Source organism: Bos taurus, chromosome 25 (assembly GCF_002263795.3).
Source record: "Bos taurus isolate L1 Dominette 01449 registration number 42190680 breed Hereford chromosome 25, ARS-UCD2.0, whole genome shotgun sequence".
In the NCBI taxonomy this organism is placed as follows: Eukaryota; Metazoa; Chordata; class Mammalia; order Artiodactyla; family Bovidae; genus Bos; species Bos taurus.
In genome coordinates this window covers 13,963,764-13,983,648 of record NC_037352.1, presented here as the reverse complement: position 1 = coordinate 13,983,648, position 19,885 = coordinate 13,963,764, and the positions used below count along the sequence as shown (strand labels likewise).

The 19,885-nt window shown below is 46.5% G+C and overlaps 1 protein-coding gene across 2 annotated transcripts in view; it reads right to left on the bottom strand.

Moving 5' to 3' along the window:
- Positions 1 to 19,885, bottom strand: part of BMERB1 (bMERB domain containing 1) — a 145,020-nt gene that overhangs the window by 42,596 nt on the left and 82,539 nt on the right. For both annotated transcript variants that reach the window (XM_005224762.4, NM_001078077.1), the window contains 1 exon segment: positions 15,316 to 15,439. In XM_005224762.4, coding sequence (XP_005224819.1) covers positions 15,316 to 15,439 — 124 coding nt within the window.

Genomic DNA, 19,885 nt, shown 5'->3' with positions numbered 1-19,885 from the left:
AGGCAATGGAAAGAAATGAAAGTGATCGTTACCGAGTTACTATAAATTCTGCTTCTGGTTATGTGCCTTTAGAAAGCTTATAAATGTAAACTTCTTGATAAACACAGCACCGGTTTCAATTAAAGGCTTAATCAATGAACTTCTATAATGGATGTGATGATGAGGACAACAGATGGCCCTGGGATTCTTGGACACTCTGGAAGACCACAAACATACATTTCATTTTGATTCTGATCACGAGCTAAGCTACAGGAGAGAGAGGTACTTATTGCTGTGCCAACGCGGGCGCATTTTATACCTTCACTCAATTTCATCATTAAAAAATATGGCAAGAAAGCAAGATGAGTCATCTGCAAGCAGCTGACAGACACTTGGGTTCTATTTCATTCAGGGAAGAGGTGAGGAACATATATGGAAGGTATGGGGAGCATCATCCAAAGTGTTTTCAAACTTTCAATGGCCAAGCCACACTCTGGACTAATTAACTCTGAATCTGGAAGCAAGACCCAAGTATCAGCATCTTCTCTAAAGCTCTCCAAGGGATTCCTTGGCTCTGGGTAAGTCAAGGTTGAGCCAGTGGTTTTGAGGAGAACCGCCAGCCTAGAGCAAGACAGACAAGTTTCATGGCCTCCAGCCCGTGGCTGCTTCTATAAAGCTTCTTGCTGTGTATCTTTTCTTAAAAAATAATTTTATTTATTTTTGGCTGGGCTGGGTCTTTGTTGCTGCACACAGGCTTTCTCTAGCTGCGGCAAGTGGGGGCTACTCCCTGGTTGTGGAGTGTGGGCCTCTCATGGTGGCTTCTCTGGCTGCAGAGCAGGGGGAATGTAGCTGGCAGGCTTCAGGAGTTGCAGCACGTGGGCTCAGTCATTTCTCTTCCCGGGCTCCAGAGAGCAGGTTCAATAGTTGTGGCACAGGGGCGTAGGTGTGCCAGGGCATGTGCAATCTTCCTGGATCAGGGATCGAACTTGTGTCTCCTGCATGGGCAGGCGAATTCTTTACCACTAAGCCAGCAGGGAAACCCTCTTGATGGGTATCAAGGCTCAACTGGGGAAGCAGAACCACCATGAGTTATGGGGCACGGGATGACTATAGGAATTAGATTGGCCACAATCGTGGGAGCAGCCGGTGAGGTTGAGGTCAGGGAAGGGAAGATGAGGACCAGAGGAGACACAGGGCCGCCCTTCTGAGAGGTCAGACGCATGCATCTGGTTATGGTAGGCTGCAGAGGGGGGCAGGTCTATGCACGTCTGTCGCCTTGTCTGCCCGGTGTCTAGAAGACATGGGGCCATGTGTGGCCAGCAGGTCAGGCAGTCTGGAAGACAAGTTGGACAGAAAAGCAGTGGACAGTGAGGATGAGCTAGAGCTTCATGCTCTAACCATGGCCGCCCTCAAAGGATCAACACTGGTGCTTCCCTTCTGCCTCCCGGAATCTTCCATTTTTATTTTTAGTTTTTCATAATTATAGCTAAAATTCATTGCATACTTTATAACAAGACTGGAGAGTACTGTTCTAAGTGCTTTTAGATTTAGTTTCTTTTTTCTTTATAATGCACACCTTTTTTATTTAGTATCACAATATTAATGATAATGATTACTGTAATTCTTTTTTTTTTTTTTTGGAGTATAGTTGCTTTACAGTTGCTCATAGTTGCTATACTATTTTCTGCCGTGGAGCAAAGTGAATCAGCCATGCGTATACACATAGCTGCTCTTCCCTGGACTTCCCGTTTTGGTTCTCCTCTCTTGCTCTTGAGAGCACTGAGTAGAGTTCCCTGTGCTCTACAGTCAGTTCTCATCAATTATCTATTTTGTCTCCCACCTTTTACTTGGAAAGGGAAAGGGATTCTGGGAAGTAGAGGTCTTAGCATAGTTACGTTTTCCATAAAGATAGTTTAGTAAAGGTGTCAGAAATCAGGGGAATGTTAACATCTTAATAGTTGGTACCCAAAATCCTCTTAGGGAGGAAATGTTTTTTCTGGGAACCATAGTTAGACAACCTCTTGGGGTAGCGTTCCCAAGAGCCCAGGTACCTTTTGGTGCCATGGCTTCTCAGAAGAGCACGAAATTGCTCTTCGTGGGGCAGGAAGAGGCATGTGTCTTACTTGAGATGGAGGGAGCTGAGAAAAACAAGAGCAAGGGAGGAGATGAGACTGGCTCAAGAAAAAGAACTGCCTCGTGCAGGCTGATAAAAAAGGCCTTATTAGCCAGGAGTATAAAATGTGGATTTTTAAATAGTTTGTTTGTAAAGAGCTCCGTGCCACCCCTTCTGTGATCCTTAGTTCTACAACTCCTCAAATGACCTGTGGGAGTATCACAGGGCTCTGTTTTGATTTGTTGTTATGGAAACTGAAGCATCTGCGTGGCACACCCACATAGATGGTGGTGTAGAACCCAGGAAACCAAGCCCAGGGGCAGAAAGGATATAAGAGGGAACCTGCTAGGGATTCAGAGAACACTGTCATGGATTTTGGTTTCCCCAGCCTGTGGCATCATGGGTGGGAGGTACTTCTCCAAGGGTCTGGAGAGTAGGTACCCAGGGTAGAAGAAGATGTGGCATCTTACACAGATCCAGTTCATCAGGGCAGCCTGAGGAGCAGAATGGGAATGTCATGGCCAAGTTCATTCTCTGCTTTTGGGGACCCTAGTCTCCCTTGTTTGCTGCTCTTAATAAGGCAGTGGTGCTGTCTTTCCCACCAAAGTATGGTTTTCTCTACTCATCCACAGTCTTTGGTTTGCAAATCTCCCATCACCTAACCACAAAAAGGCTTCCCCAGTGATTCATATGGTAAAGAATCTCCCTGCCACTCAGGAGAGCTGGGTTTGAACCCTGGGTCAGGAAGACCCCATGGAGGAGGAAATGGCAACCCACTCCAGTATTCTTATTGGAGAATCCCATGGACAGAGGAGCCTGGAGGACTAGAGTCCATGGGGTCACAAAGAGTCGGACACAACAGAACGACTAGCACTTTTGCTCACTTTCATCATCTAACTGGTCCGGCCTCTCTGTATTCCAGGAGAGAGACTCTGATCGGCCCAGGCCAAGCCAATCTGGACCAACTAGCTCTGGCCTGGAGGAGGGGAGTGGGGGAAGCCAGAACCCCCCACACGCGGAGCTGATTCTCTAAGGAGGGGCAGTGGGGCTGGGAGGCAACCACTGGTGCTTCGTGAACAGCCAGCTCTGAATCAAGCTACTGGAGCTAGAATCTCAACCCCCCTTATTCTTAGCTTAATCTCATTTGTAAAATGTGACTCATTAGTACCTGCCTCATCAGGTTGCTATGAAAAAAAAACCAGTGATCCATTGAAAAAATTTAGCATTGTGCCTGGCACATGTATATGCTCAAGATTCATTAGGCGAATTAGTAAGGACAGCATTGAGAATTGATCACAGCATCTCAGCACCTGCTACTCCACCCCTTCACCCATCTGAAGCTTCTATCTTTTACTATGACATCAACAGATTTTGTCTCCTCCCCTGGACTGTTAGGGCAAGTCCTCATATGTATTATTCACTGCAAGTGCTTACTGAATAAAGGAAGGAATAAATAAGTGCTTGGATATCCCTAGGTATGGAAACTCATGACCTCCCAAGGTTCCAACTTCTGTAATTCCAAGTATTTGCTAAGGCCCCTCTTATGCTGGGATGGTTAACTGGATTCTCTGCAGCATTTGTGATTCTAGTTCCACAAAGAAGAAACCAACTCGCTCCTCCACGTGACAGTCCTTCAGATGTTTCAAAATGGATCTCAGATGCCCTGCATCACCTCCTCTCCAGTCTGTATGTACGTTCCTATGATGGAAGAGACCTTCATTCCATCCTCCAATCTCCTCCCTTCTCCTGTGCCCCCTCTTCAAAATAAATAGGCTACTACTAAAAGCCAAGCACATGAGATGGATGTCTGCTTTTAACAAGCATCTGTTTATTTCCAAACTCAATTTCTTCCTGAAGGAAAGGAAAATAACATTTAATGAGCATTTATATTGTGGGGGGACACTTAATAACATGATCGCTTTTACTCCTCAAAATCACCCTAGGAGAGGTTAGCTGCATCGCCATTTGACAAATGAGTTAGCCAAGGCTCAGAGAGGTTAAGGTATCCATTCAAGATTGCACAGCATACAAATGGCAGAATTAGAATTCAAAGGTATAACATCATCTAGAGAAAGTTACACGCCTTTCCTTTTATCAGAAAATAACTGTCAAAGAACCAAGACATTTAGTAATGAAAAAAAAAAAAAAAACAGGCTGCCTTTCCTCTGGCAGGACCCAAACTGGGAGGGTCTTAGATTTTCCTAACCTAATTTGAAACCCCTGAGGAGTTTAGGGGACTGAGGACAGAAGGACAAGAGTTCCAGGCCAGAAATCCAAGAGGAAAGATCTATGTAACTGATCACTCAATGACTGCTGCTGCTGCTAAGTCACTTCAGTTGTGTCCGATCTGTGTGACCCGATAGACGGCAGCCTGCCAGGCTCAGCCATCCCTGGGATTCTCCAGGCAAGAACACCGGAGTGGGTTGCCATATCCTTCTCCAATGCATGAAAGTGAAAGGTGAAAGTGAAGTCGCTCAGTCGTGTCTGACTCTTAGCGACCCCATGGATTGCAGCCTACCAGGCTCCTCCGTCCATGGGATTTTCCAGGCAAGAGTACTGGAGTGGGGTGCCATTAGCCAATTAAACAAAGCAAAAGATATAAATCAGAATACTCTTAATGAGTAGCTATGGCGACATCCCTAGGGGACCAGTGGTTAAGACCTCGCCTTCCATTGCAGGGGAGGTAGGTTCAATCCCGTAGCTAAGATCCCACGTGCCTCCTGGCTAAAAAGCCAAAACACAAAACAGAAGAAATACTGTAACAAACTCAATAAAAGACTTACACAAAATGAGTGGCTATGCTGTGTAGACCCAAAACACGAAGGCAAATCTGCTAAGGTGTCTGTACTTTTCCCTTCCTGTTTCTCTTTTGAGCAGCCTGTCCTGAAGATGTCAACAGGGGGCTGGTTCTTATCTGAAGAGAAATGAGGCACAGGCAAGCATTATCTGATTTGGGGCTAAGTGCAGAGCAAAGAGCCGAGTCCTCAATTGAGATCATCAAGTGATACGGACAAGCACCTCTCAACCCCAGCTGCCACTCACATCAGCAGTTTTCCAGAGACAAGCAAAGAGCGGGGAAACCCCTGCATTGTCAGGCACGCATGATGGAGCCTGTGCGCTCACTCTGTCTCATTAGATGCTTTTTCCTCTGGAGATTTCAAAGAATGATGAACACTCAGCATCAGATGAAGCGACGCAGGTTCTCCATGTGGTGCATGCTGTCTTCCCCTCAGCTCGACCTTGCCATGGACATCCCCTGTCACTGTTGCTGCCACCCTGGGAGGCCAGCTCTGCACTTGGCCCTTAAATGAATTGCCGCAGTCTCTTAAGGTGGTCAGCTGAACAATGTCCTGCAAGATATCCCCACCCTAACTCCCAGAACTTAACATGTTACCCTAGACGGCAAGTGGGACACTGCAGGTGTGATTCAATTCGGGATCTTGGGAGGGGGAGGTTATCTTGGATTATACAGGTGGGCTGATTCCAGCAGAGATTGGATGGTACCACTTGTGGTCTTTGAAGATGGAGGAAGGGACAACGAGGAGGGAACATAAGACATGAGGCTCTGGAAGTGGGAAAGAGCTCGGAAAAGGATCCTCCCCTTGGAAAATGAGTCTCCAGAAGAAGCTTGGCCCCACCAACACTTTGATGGCAGAAACCCACTGCCAACTTCTGGTCTCGAGAATGACAAGAGAATAGGTGTGGAGGTGTTTGCTTCTTTTGCCTCGCCATATGGCTTGCAGGGTCTTAACTACCTGATCAGGGATGGAACCCAGGCTCTCGGCCGTGAAAGTGCAAAGCCCTAACCACTGGCCCACCAGGAAGTCCCCCGTGTGTTAAGTCACCAACTTTGTATAGTTTGTTGCAGCAGCCACAGGAAACTCATATACTTCGTAAAGTGCACTGCAAGCTGCTGGACCAAGGTCTCCCTCTGTAGGAATACTGTGGATGGAACCACTGGAAATGAGGCAGGCACTCAAAAAAGAAGGGAAGTCAAGCCCTTGCTCATTTATTAGGTATATACTCACAGGGCACCTACCCTGAGACAGGCCACGTGTTGGGTGCTGCCTACACTGTGAGGAGTTTAAACGGCTCAGCTTGTATCCTCGTCAAGGCTGAGGCGAAAAGGAGAGAGACGGGGAACACGGGCTTGCATTGATAAGCACAGATTTATAAATGGAGGAAAAAAGACCTTGGTGACTGGGACAGGACGGGACCCAGACTGGAAAGTGCTGGGAAGGCTTCCTCTAGGAAATGACCCTGGATCTGAGCCCTGGGGAAAGGGGGAGAGTTAATCAGGCAGGAGCGGGAAGTGGGGGGCGTCTAGATAGAAGGAACAGACTGGATGAAGGTTGCCATGGAAGAGGAGGGACTGAAAGGAGGTCCATGGAGAGCAGAGGTGGGGGCCACAGGGGGAGAATTGATGAAGATGAGAAGGTGGGAGACCGGGTGGGAACAGACTGATGGGAACATTCTGGAATATGCTCCCTGATGCTTATGTGTGAGTTTCTTCCATGATGAGGGTGATGCTCTACAAAGAACAACAGCTTTCTACTAGGATAGCCATTAGTCAGAATTGACTAAGGAGCGTTTGAAATGTGGCTAAGACTACTGAAGGACTGCGTTTTGAGTTTTATTTAATTGTAACTAATTTAGTTGGGGCTTCCCTGGTGGCTCAGTTGGTAAAGAATCCCCCTACAATGCAGGATACCTGGGTTCGATTCCTGGGTTGGGAAGATCCCCTGGAGGAGGGCATGGCAACCCACTCCAGTATTCTCGCCTGGAGAATCCCACGGGCAGAGGAGTCTGGTGGGCTATAGTCCGTAGGTCGCAAAATGTCAGACATGACTAAGCACAGCACAGCACACAGTAATTTAAGTTGAAATAGTCACATGGGCAGAGAAGGCAATGGCACCCCACTCCAGTACTCTTGCCTGGAAAATCCCATGATCGGTGAAGCCTGGTAGGCTGCAGTCCATGCGGTCACGAAGAGTCGGACATGACTGAGCGACTTCACTTTCACTTTTCACTTTCATGCATTGGAGAAGGAAATGGCAATCCACTCCAGTGTTCTTGCCTGGAGAATCCCAGGGATGGGGGAGCCTGGTGGGCTGCCGTCTATGGGGTCGCACAGAGTTGGACACGACTGAAGTGACTTAGCAGCAGCAGCAGCAGAAGTCACATGGGGCTCGTGCATACCCAATTATACACAACAGCTCTAGGCTGGATAGAGATATTGATAGATAGACAAATAGATAGATATAACCTTATAAGTATTTACAGGATTACAGAGGCTAAGTCCCAAGATCTGTATGTCACCAACCTGGAGACCCAGGAGAACCAAAGGTATAAGTACCAGTCCAAAGCTGGCAAGCTCCACACCCATAAAGAGTTGATTTTTCAGTTCAAGTCCAAAGGTAGGAAAGGAAAGATTGACAACCCAGCTCATGCAGTCAGGCAGGCAAAGTTCCTTCTTGCTTCCTGCGCTTCTCAGGTCTTCAACGGATTGAGTGAGGCCAACCCACACTGGGGAGGTGCAATATGGATGTGAGAGTTGGACTATAAAGAAAGCTGAGCGCCAAAGAATTGATGCTTTTGAACTGTGGTGTTGGAGAAGACTCTTGAGAGTCCCTTGGACTACAAGGATATCCAACCAGTCCATCCTAAAGGAGATCAGTCCTGGGTGATCATTGGAAGGACTGATGCTGAAGCTGAAACTCTAATACTTTGGCCATCTGATGCTAAGAGCTGACTCATTTGAAAAGACCCTGATGCTGGGAAAGATTGAGGGCAGGAGGAGAAGGAAGGGGATGACAGAGAATGAGATGGTTGGATGGCATCCCCGACTCAATGGACATGGGTTTGGGTGGACTCTGGGAGTTGATGATGGACAGGGAGGCCTGGCATGCTGCAGTTCATGGGGTCGCAAAGAGTCGGACACGACTGAGCAACTGAACTGAACTGAACTAATCTGCTTTACTTTACTTAAGTCTGTGGTTGTTGTTCAGTCGCTCAGTCATATCTGACTCTTTGTGACCCCATGGACTGCAGCACACCAGGCTTCCCTGTCCATCACCAACTCCCAGAGTTTGCTCAAACTCATGTCCATCGAGTCGGTGATGCCATCCACCCATCTCTTCCTCTGTCATCCCCTTCTCCTCCTGCCTTTCCCAGCATCAGGGTATTTTCTAATGAGCCAAGTCTGTGGGTTCAAATGTTAATTTCATCCAGAAATATCCTCACAGGTACACCCAAAATTATGTCTAAACAAATATTTGGGTGCCCCAGAGCCCAGTCAAGTTGACACATAAAAGTAACCATCATAAGAACCTAATACAGGGTTCCCCTCCCCAGCTCAGCACAGCCCAGGGGAGATCCGCGGGGCCAAGGGCATGAAACCCTTTATGGTAAGACAGTCAAAGCACCCAGAGAGAAGATCTTCCTTTCCCAAAGCTTGTTCTGACTTTGAAAGGCAACATGGAGCAGCAGACGCCTGTCCAGTGGGGGATATTTTTTCTCTATTTGATCCGCCAGGTCCCCACCCTTATCCCTACCTCCCCATACAATTAGGAATTCAGGAGGGTCCTTCCGTTCAGAGGTCTCACCTGGAACACTCTCCCTCCATCCTCTTTCCTCATCTTTTTTCATCTTCCCTTAAGGCCTCCTTCCTTTTTCCTTCCCCAGCTCCTCACATTCTGGTATACTTTGTCCAAGACAAACTGCGTTTTAGATCTTCTGCAATTAAAGGCATCTCTTCCCACCACCTGATATGTACAGTGACTCCGGCAACGGTGACCCGTTCTTAGGAGATGCTATTTAAAACCCAGGGTGCAACCAGCGTGACGCAGAACTGCCAAACGTGGCTGAGAAGTGTCAAGTTACATAAATGCACATGCTTCACTTTGCCTTTGGCTTGAAGCTTTTCCTAACAGGCTTCAGGATTATCATCAGCTCATTAAAGGTAAAGAGGAGGCAGGTGTATCAAACTTTTTAAAAATGACAACAATAATAAAGTCAAGTCCCCAGAGCAGAGATGGACTTGATGGGTAAGAGCCACTCCCAGATCTTAGGGGAGAGAGGTGGTTTTCTGGGTCTTCTCTGGAGATAACTCAGCAGCCCTGATCCTCTTCCCTCAAGGCATGGTATTAACAGTTAGAGGAGGGAAGGGAATTTTGGTTTGCTTGTAACCTTGGAAGAGTCACCTACTTTCACGTGTCCTCTCTCCATCCCTGGTGACAACGCTGTCAGGGACGCATCAACACCCCATTGACCAGAGGGGAAAACTGAGGCTGGAATAGGGCAAGATTTGCTCCAGTCCCCAGAGTCAATAAGAAATAGAACTGGGGTTCAAAACCATCTGAGAGCCCCTATAGCTTGATGGTTGAAATCATGGACTCTGGACTCAGAGTGCTGGGTTATATCACTGTCTGCTGTTTCGTGGACGCTGAACAACCCTGGGCAAGTTACTTGACCTCTCTGTGCATTAGTTTCCTCATCTATAAAAAGGGCAGGGAGGATGCTGTATGTCGATTAAGTTGTAGTGAGGAAAGCACTTAGAACACTGCCCAACACAGCAAGTATTTGAAAAGTTGCTGTTTACAACTCATGAACCCTCTACCACCATACCCTGAATCTCTTCCAGGTTCTAGGGCCCGAGTGCTTAACCACACTTGGTTCTTCTATTATTTTTTTTTAACTTTTATTGGAGTATAGTTGCTTTACAGGAAGTGGACCCTGAATATTCGCTGGAAGGACTGATGCTGACGTTGAAGCTACAGTTCTTTGGCCACCTGATGTGAAGAGCCAGCTCACTGGAAAAGACCCTGATGCTGGGAAAGATTGAGGGCAAAAGGAGAAGAGGGTGGCAGAGGATGAAATGGTTAGATAGCATCACTAACTTAATGGACATGAGTTTAAGCAAATCCCAGGAGATAGTGAAGGACAGGGAAGCCTGGCATGCTGTAGTCCATGGGGTTGCAAAGAGTCGGACACAAGTGAACGACTGAACAACAGCAACAGTTGCTTTACAATGTTGTGTTAATTTCTACCATACAGCAAAGTGAATCAGCTACACCTACATCAGCTATATGTCCCCTCTTTTTTGGACTTTCTTCCCATTTAGGTCACCATAGAGCACTGAGTAGAATTCCCTGTGCTATAAATAGGTTCTCATTGTCTATTTTATACATATACGTATATGTGTCAATCTCAATCTCCCAATTCATCCCGCCCTCTTTTTTTCCCCCTGGTATCCACATGTTTGTTCTCTACATCTGTGTCTCTATTTCTGCTCAGTCCTTCGTAATAAAATGAAGTTACTGGGGTCCAAGCCCAGAGTCTGGAGATACTGGAACTCAAGGACTGTGCTCCTGAAATCTATCCTTCACACACCCACCTCTGCTGCCCGCTGCAGCTCTGACTCATTAAGTAGAAGATACCGCTGCCCAGAGCACAGTGTAAAATGAAGATAACGGCCCCCTCCCTCACCTCTGAAGATACTTAGAAACCCAGATAAACAGCAGGACCAGGCTTGCAGAGGTGATGCAGAAGGGCTGAGGCGGGCTGGCAGGGGCTGCAGGAGGAGTTATGCAAAGCTAACGGTGTGAGTCAATGCTGGAATCAAGGGTGAGAAAATGAATCTGGGGTTGTTGACAGCCTCCGCAGGCCAGGATGGCGAGAGGCATGGGATGGGGCTGCAGCGGGAGGGAATGGCAGGTGGGTGGCATCAGGGGTCAAAGGTGGAACAAAGGAGGTTTCAAGTTTCACCTCCTGGACATTTGCCACCAATTAAAGAGGCGTTTTTGTGATACTGAGGCATTTATTCCCTCTTTCAAATGAAGCTCATAAAATTGCCAGATTTCAAGAGGGAGATCTCTAAGTGCCAGTTAAGAACTTGGAAAGCAGGAGACCAGTGAAGGGAAAACATCCAAAGCAGATGCCCCCGGTGTGTGGTGGAGACATGTGCCCACTGGGGTCACTCAAAGCCCTTCTCTGAACCTGACCTCATGAGCCTTATTTAGGGTAAGCAGTTATGCTGCGGGTGCACCTGACTGGTCGTTCCATTAGCAAGCGCTTTTTATAGGTTATATTACAATGTATGCATAGGGCTCACAAAGGCCTTACCCTCAGTGAGGGTTCTATAAATGTTGACTCTTGTCGTCCCCGAGGACCCTTAGAGGAACAGAGTACTACTGCAAATTCCCAGCAGGTTGACTTGAAAACCTTGACTAAGTTGGAGCTCATGTTAGGCTTCAAATAAATCACTTCTCTCCAGAGAAAGGCTATGAAAAAGTCCAAAGCCTGATGCATCAGAACCATCTCTGTTTCCGCCCAATTGCATTCGAGATGGCGGAACAAGATGATACCCAGTGTGGGACTGTGGGATTGGGGACCTCCCAGCAGGAGTCTGTCTTTGCATTCTAGAAGAGTGAGGCGAAGAGAAAAGGCGTCCTTCTGCTGGGAATAAGTAAGGGGCTAACTTAGGGTTCAGGGCTCTGCCCCTCAGAAACACACCTTGAGTTCAAATCCCAGGTCCACCTCTACAAGCTCGTGACCTTGAAAAAGTTATCTCACCTCTGTAATTGCCGTTTTCTCATCAGTAAAGTAGAAGGAATAGAATCCACTCCCTCAGAATGGGTTTATGATTCAAAAAGTTGAAGTAAGTGAGCAAATGTATGCAACACGCATAGCGTGTGTGCAGTATATCAGTACCCGAGGTAAACAGCAGTCCTTTTGAAAACTGTCGTGTGCCTGAGGACACAGACAAGGACAGGAGAGAACCAGTATGATCCTGAGCCCACTTCCTGTGAATTCATGCTAGCTCCCGGGGAGGGACAGGGAGGCAGAACTAGCAGAAGCCGTGAGCCCCAGAGGAGAGGGCAGGACGCGGAGAGAAAATGGAAACCCACGAAGGGACAATGCTCATCTTCAGGGGTGTTGGGACAGCAGCCTTTAGATCCAGAAAGAGTCAGCACAGTGGGAGACAGTCAAGTGAGAAGACACCCTCTGCCATGAAATAGGATCTGACTCATACAGACTCCAGGGGAGCTGAGGGGTAACTTGATTACTTCCGAGCAGGTGTGACAAAACCAATCTTGTCCTGGTTATTACAGCTACAGTTATTGGGGCTGTTTCAGTCAAAGGCTATCACATTCCTCTCACTCAGAGCTTCCCACCTGAGCCTGTAAATGCTTAGTACAGTCTAAAATTTTATTTCTCCCATATCCTATGCAAAGGGGTGTTGTGTGTATGTGGGTCTGTGTGTGTGTGTGTGTGTGTGTGAAGGGAAGCTATTGGGGTAAGGATGGAATGTGAAAGAAAAATTTTTGCACATTCATCAAATACTAATTGGCCTAATAAGTGCTGGGCATTGTTCAAGATTCTGGGAGAATTCAACAGAGGAGGCGATGGATCAGATCTCTGCCCTCAAGAGCTTACACTCTTCAAGACATCATCTCGGGAAATACATTGAGAGCTTCCTTTCTTCCTTCATTCTTTCCTTCCCTCCTTCTTTCCCTCCTTCCTTCACTCATTCACTCACTTAATAAAAACTCTGGACTCAGATTGCATCCTACCTTAGCTACTTATTAGCTAAAGAAACCTTGGGTCAGTTTCTTAACCTCCAGCTCAGTTCAGTTCAGTCACTCAGTCAGGTCCAACTCTTTGCGACCCCATGAACTGCAGCACGCCAGGCCTCCCTGTCCATCCCCAACTCCTAGAGTCCACCCAAACCTATGTCCATCGAGTCGGTGATGCCATCCAACCATCTCATCCTCTGTCATCCCCTTCTCCTCCTGCCCCCAATTCCTTCTAGCATCAGGGTCTTTTCAAATGAGTCAGCTCTTCACATCAGGTGGCCAAAGTATTGGAGTTTCAGCTTCAGCATCAGTCCTTCCAATGAACACCCAGGACTGATCTCCTTTAGGATGGACTAGTTGGATCTCCTTGCAGGCCAAGGGACTCTCAAGAGTCTTCTCCAACACCACAGTTCAAAAGCATCAATTCTTCAGCACTCAGGTTTCTTTATAGTCCAACTCTCACATCCATACATGACTACTGGAAAAACCATAGCCTTGACTAGATGGACCTTTGCTGGCAAAGTAATGTCTCTGCTTTTGAATATGCTGTCTAGGTTGGTCATAACTTTCCTTCCAAGGAGGAAGCGTCTTTTAATTTCATGGCTGCAATCACCATCTGTAGTGATTTTGGAGCCCCCAAAAATAAAGTCTGACACTGTTTCCCCATCTATTTTCCATGAAGTGATGGGACTGGATGCCATGATCTTAGTTTTCTGAATGTTGAGCTTTAAGCCAACTTTTTCACTCTCCTCTTTCACTTTCATCAAGAGGCTCTTTAGTTCTTTACTTTCTGCCATAACGGTGGTATCATCTGCACATCTGAGGTTATTGATATTTCTCCTGGCAATTTTGATTCCAGCTTGTGCTTCCTCTAGCCCAGCATTTCTCATGATGTACTCTGCATAGAAGTTAAATAAACAGGGTGACAACATACAGCCTTGACGGACTCCTTTTCCTATTTGGAACCAGTCTGTTGTTCCATGTCCAGTTCTAACTGTTGCTTCCTGACCTGCATATTCCTTCTCTAAAATGGAGACAAGACTAGGACCCACCTGCACCTTAAACCCTATAGCAGTGTGAAGGCCTGGCTTTGAGAAAGAACCGGGAAACCAAATTCCAGAAGGGTCCACACCCAGCCCCTTAGCCCAGAAGGCCACAGATGATGGATGAGGTGTTTGTCCAGGTCTGAGTGGGCCATGATCTCTACCCGGCCATCTTGGAGTCTGCTGTGCATCTCTGAGATCGATAAAATTCTGTGCCTCCAGACAAGGCTACATACTCTAAAGGCGGGGCTTGGTGGGGGGAACCCTCATTGTTATCCACCGCTGTCTGCAGGCTGCTAGCAAGACTTCTGGGCGCCAAGAAGCCAGCCCCTCCCTGGGAGTATGTCACTGAGCCTCCGAAATGTCCTGACAGCATTGACATCCTTCTGTATCATTTGGTTAATTTGATTTATCCAAGTGTCTACTGTTGACATTTGTCTCTAAGTGATCAGACTCATGAGGACGATGGGGAAATTTAGTGAGGTCACAAGTCAAGAGCTTATGCCGGCCTGGCCCAGGGCTGTAGCTTACATGTTGGCCTAATGTCTCTGAGCACTTGACGTGTGTGTGCCAGATGTGGGGATAACATGCACACACACACACACACACACACAATGCAAAGATCAGGAAATGCTCAGTGAGAGCCATTGTTGCAAAAGCAGCCTTGGCCCCTCTGAGCACCTGCAGGCTGAAGACAGCCCTTCAGTACTTTAAAGCTGAGCTCACATTCTCTGTCGCCTTTCCGTTTAAAACATGGGGAGTATATTGTCAACGCTAGTAATTTTTTTAAATTGGGGTACAGTTGCTTTACAATGTTGTGTTAGTTTCTGCTGTGCAACAGCATGGATCAGTTATATGTATACATATATCCGCTCCCTTGTGGACCTTCCTCCCCCTGATCCCACTCCGCTAGGTCACCACAGAGCACCGAGCTGAGCCCCCTGTGCTATGCTGCAGGTTCCCACTAGCTATCTATTTTACACATGGCAGTATATGTATGCCATTCTAATCTCTCAATTCATCCCACCCTTTGTGATATGTTTTTAATGTTAGAAAAAAATCTGTAGATAAGAACAGAAGCTTAATTATAATTTTAGAACCAAATATAAGTTTTATGCTCTTTGAGAATGTAAACAATAAAAATAGAAAAAAAAAAAAAAAAAAGCAAGACCCAGATAGTAATTTAATCATCTTTTATAGGGTTTTATATTGACTAACAGTTATATACTAAGAAATAGGGCATCCCAGGAGGCACGAGAGGTAAAGAATCCGCCTGCCAATGCAGGAGATGCAAGGGATGCAGGTTCAACCCCTGGGTTAGGAAGATCCTCTGGAGGAAGAAATGCCACTCCAGTATTTCTTGCCTGTAAAATTCCATGGACAGAGGAGCCTAGCAGGTTGCAGTCCATGGGGTTGCAAAGAGTCGGACACGACTGAGCGACTGAGCACACAGGAATAAGAAATAGAGGAACAGATAGCCACTTCTCGAGGCAGTAGTGAGAATGAGGCTGGCACACAGTTATCAACAGTAAATGTCAGGTTCCCGGGCATCCTCCCCCTCCTCACTCCTTCCTTTTCTTGGCCACTTCCCCCAAGCACTTACATAAACCTGAGCTCAGATTCCCGTCGGACCAAGACTTCCCGGAGACGCTGGATTTTCGCCATCTCCAGCTCGATCTCCTCCGGCCTCATGGTTGTCTCTGCCATGGAGATGATGTCCAGCTGATCTGTGCAGGAGATATAAAATGCAGGCGTCAAGACCCCGAGGGCTGTAAGGGTTTTCAAGAATTCCCTTTGGGACAGTCCCCGCTTTGCTCCAGCGACCTTCATACCCCAAGAAGGCACACGGATCTTTGCCAGTGTTGCAAGTCTGTATTTGTGAGCGGGCCCTTCAGAAACTAGAAAGCACGTTTCCATGGGAACCCTGTTACAAGGCAGAAGGAGGCTCAGGCAGGGGTCACCCAAACCTGTTCAAGGTTATAACGTGCCCTTGGCAGTCCCTGCCTGGTCCCAGCTTCTGAGTCTCGGTCCTTTTGACCATGGCCGTTCATCCTGTCCCAGTCTCCAAGACCAGCATTTTTAGGCAGAAAAATGGGTGTGATAATTACTTTTAGCAATACCATTAATAATTATCTTATAGGAATACTAAGTAATGTAAGCAATAGTAACGTGAAATGATACAAGTTTGTTGTAGAAAATTCAGATAACAGAGATAAGCAAAGAAGAACGAGGTAAAAAGTCATCTACAACCTCTCTGCCCAGAGGGAACATTTTGATGGACATTCTTCTGACTTTATATTGATAGTTATATGTATATATATATATTGTCATATAAGTAAAGCCATATGTCAAAAAAATATAAGACCATATGTATGCCACACACACAGAACCATATAATTATCAAATATATAGAAAGACACTATATATGTGTGTGTGTGTGTGTGTGTGTGTGCACTCAGTTGTGTCCAACTCTTTGTGACCCCATGGACTGTAACTTGCCAGACTCCTCTGTTCATGGGATTTTCCAAGCAAGATTACTGGAGTGGGTTGCCATTTCCTCTCCAGGGGATTTTCCCAACTCAGGGATCAAACCCATGTCTCCTATATTGGCAGGCAGATTCTTTACCAACTGCATTGCATGGGAAGCCCTTACATATATATGACTGTATATAAATATATCTGCATGTATATATGTATATACACCCGCTTCATGGATCACAGCCTTGTTGTGGCAAAGGGGCTTGTGTAACTCAATGAAGCTACGAGCCATGCTGTGCAGAGCCACCCAAAGCGGATGGGTCATAGTGAGGAGTTCTGACCAAATGTGGTCCACTGGAGCACGTGGTATTCTTGCCTGGAGAATCCCATGGACATGGGGTATGAAAAGTATGAAAAGGCAAAATGATACGATGCTGGAAGATGAGCACCCCCAGGTCAAGAAGGTATCCAAAATGCTCCTGGGGAAGAGCGGGAGGCAATTATTACATGAATTTGAGCAAAATTCTGGGAGATAGTGGAGGACAGAGGAGCCTGCTACAGGAGCGTACAATCCCTGGGGTTGCAATGAGTCAGACATAACTTAGCGACTGAACAACAATGTATATATGCACATATACTAGTTCACTAGGGCTACCATAACAAAACAACAGAAGCTGCAGAGCTTAAACTATAGACATTTATTTTCTCCTGGTTTTGGAGGCTAGAAGTTCCAGATCAAGGTCTGGCAGGGTGAGCTTCTGGTGAAAACTCTCTTCCTGGCTTGCAGATGCCCACCTTCTCACTGTACTCACATGGCCTCTTCGTGTGCATGCAGAGAGAACTCTCCGGTGTCTCTTCTTAGAAAGATACTAACTCTATGAGATCAGGGCTCCACTTTTAATGCCCTCATTTAATCTCAGTTCTGAGCACCGAAGAATTGATGCTTTTCAACTGTGGTGCTGGAGAAGACTCTTGAGGGTCCCTTGGACAGCAAGGTGATCAAACCAGTCAATCCTAAAGGAAATCAATCTTGAACATTCATTGGAAGGACTGATGCTGAAGTAGAAGCTTCAATCCTTTGGCCACCTGATGCAGAGAGCCGACTCATTGGAAAAGACCCTGATGCTGGGAAAGATTGAAGGTAGAAGAAGAAGCGGGCGACAGAGGACGAGATGGTTGGATGGCATCACTGACTCAACAGACATGAGTTTGAGCAAGCTCCGGGAGACGGTGAAGTACAGGTAAGTCTGATGTCCATGGGGTTGTAAAGAGTTGAACAGGACTTAGCGATTGAACAACAACAGCTTTCTCATTTCCAAATCAGCCTCACTGGGGATTAGGGCTCCAACATATGAATTTGTGGGGGATATAAACATTCAATCCATAACACTATGCATGTATGTGGATCTATGTATATACATCTCTCTTCATATACTGACGTTTTTTATGTACATTCTTCTGATGCATACATATGGTAATTTATGTCATTATATATATTATATATGTAGCATGCATATATAGGGTGACACATATGGTTTTATATATGTGTGTGTGTTTTATATGTATAATGTTATATATAAACACATGCATTTTTTTTTAGGAGTGCAAAAACACATATCAAGATGTGAGTAGTTCAAGATGTTATGTGCATATATACATACACACACATGCACAAACTAAGTCATTCAGTTGTGTCCGACTCTTTGCAACCCTATGGACTGTCTCCCTCCAGGCTCCTCTGTCCACGGGATTCTCCAGGCAAGAATACTGGAGTGGGTTGCCATGCTCTCCTCCGGGGATCTTTCCGACCCAGGGATTGAACCCGCATCTCATTTTATGTCTCCTGCATTGGCAGGTGGGTTCTTTACCACTAGAATCACCTGGGAAGCCCTATATATATATATATGTATACACACACACACACCATCATGGAGGTCTGGTTTTTGTAATATAAAGTTAGGGTCTCACCATTTTATTACCTGCTCATTTCACTGAACATTCCGTGAGCGTTTCCACACGTCCTTGGATGCTCTTCCCCAGCAGCAGTGTGAAAGGCTGTGTGGTTTGCTATTTGTGGCTGTGTCATGAATCACTTCACCAACCCCCAGACACTTAGGTTGTTTGCCATTTCCCCCACTAGAAGCAGCGCTGGGATGAGCATTCTCAGAGATAAATCTCTGTGTGCATCTAAGAGGTGCCTTTAGGCCACATTTCCAGAGAGAATGGCTGGGTTTTAAAGGATGCCGTAGTCTGATGACCCTTCATCGGCAGAGGAAACACAGGGGAGGGAATGTTCTTGCTTTACTCTGAGGCCAACATCACATTCTCTGCATCTGCTAACTCCTTCCAACCTGGCTGTTGTGAGAACTGAATTAACAGAGACACGCTATGCTTGATGCACAGTTACAATTACCTTTGTTATCCCCATGCTCTGCCACACCATCTCTCTCTCTCTTTTTTTTAGTTGCAGGATGTGAATCTTTACTTGAGGCATTCAAACTCTTGGTTGCGGCACGTGGGATCCAGTTCCCTGACCAGGGATTGAACCTGGACCCCTTGCATTGGGAACACAGAGTCTTAGCCACTGGACCACCAGGGGCCAGAGTTAAAGATCTTTGAACTGAGGCCAATCACCAGTTCATGATTGTTGGTGAGCCTTTTTATGTCTTAGTATCATGTTCTTCCTTTACAAAATGGGATTTAATAGCTATCATATGCTAAGCTGTGCTGGAGGCTTTATATGTACAATCTCATTTAATCTCTATTTCATAGAGGATGTATCTGAAGCTTAGAGAAGGAAGGTGACTTGGCCAACATCACTCAACCAGAATGTTACAGAGACAGAATTCAAATCTAGCCTCTCTCTCTTCTCCCTAACCACATGCCTTCACCACATTATACAGCCTCCGGGTGAGAGCTAAATGAATCTACGGATGCAAAGGCGCATAGTTAACCATTCCAAAGACGTGAGTATCCTTATTTCTCAGCCATCACGGTTCAGACGGACAACCTGATTTCCACATGACACACGCTGAAAATGGCAACACACCCTGGGACGAAGCGTGGGACACAGAAGATTAATCACACCCCATGGATTGGCATTTTACCTCCAACCTCGGGGGAGGACGGAGGTGGTGGCACTGCCAGGCTCCAGGTGCTGAGATGAACATTTAGCTTTGACCTGGGACAGAGGATGGCACTGATCCTTCTGTTGAAAAGTCCTGCTCATAGATGCTTTCTTTCCCCTGGAGAAAGGAGCAAAGCCTGGAGTTCAAATCAGGATGGAACAGTTCGAATCCTTTCTCTGTGCCAAGCACTGTTGTTAAGTTGTGTCTGACTCTTTGCGACCCCGTGGACTGCAGCACGTCAGGCATCCCTCTCCTTCACCCTCTCCCAGAGTTTGCTCAAACTCATGTCCATTGAGTCGGTGATGCCATCCAACCATCTCATCCTCTGTCATCCCCTTCTCCGTCTGCCTTCAATCTTTCCCAGCACCAGGCTCTTTTCCAGTGAGCCAGCTCTTCACACAGGTAAGCCAAAGGATTGGAGCTTCAGCTTCAGCATCAGTCCTTCCAATGAATATTCAGGGTTGATTTCCTTTAGGATTGACTGGTTTGATCTCCTTGCTATCCAAGGGACTCTTAAGAGTCTTCTCCAGCACCACAATTCGAAGGCATCAATTCTTTGGCACTCAA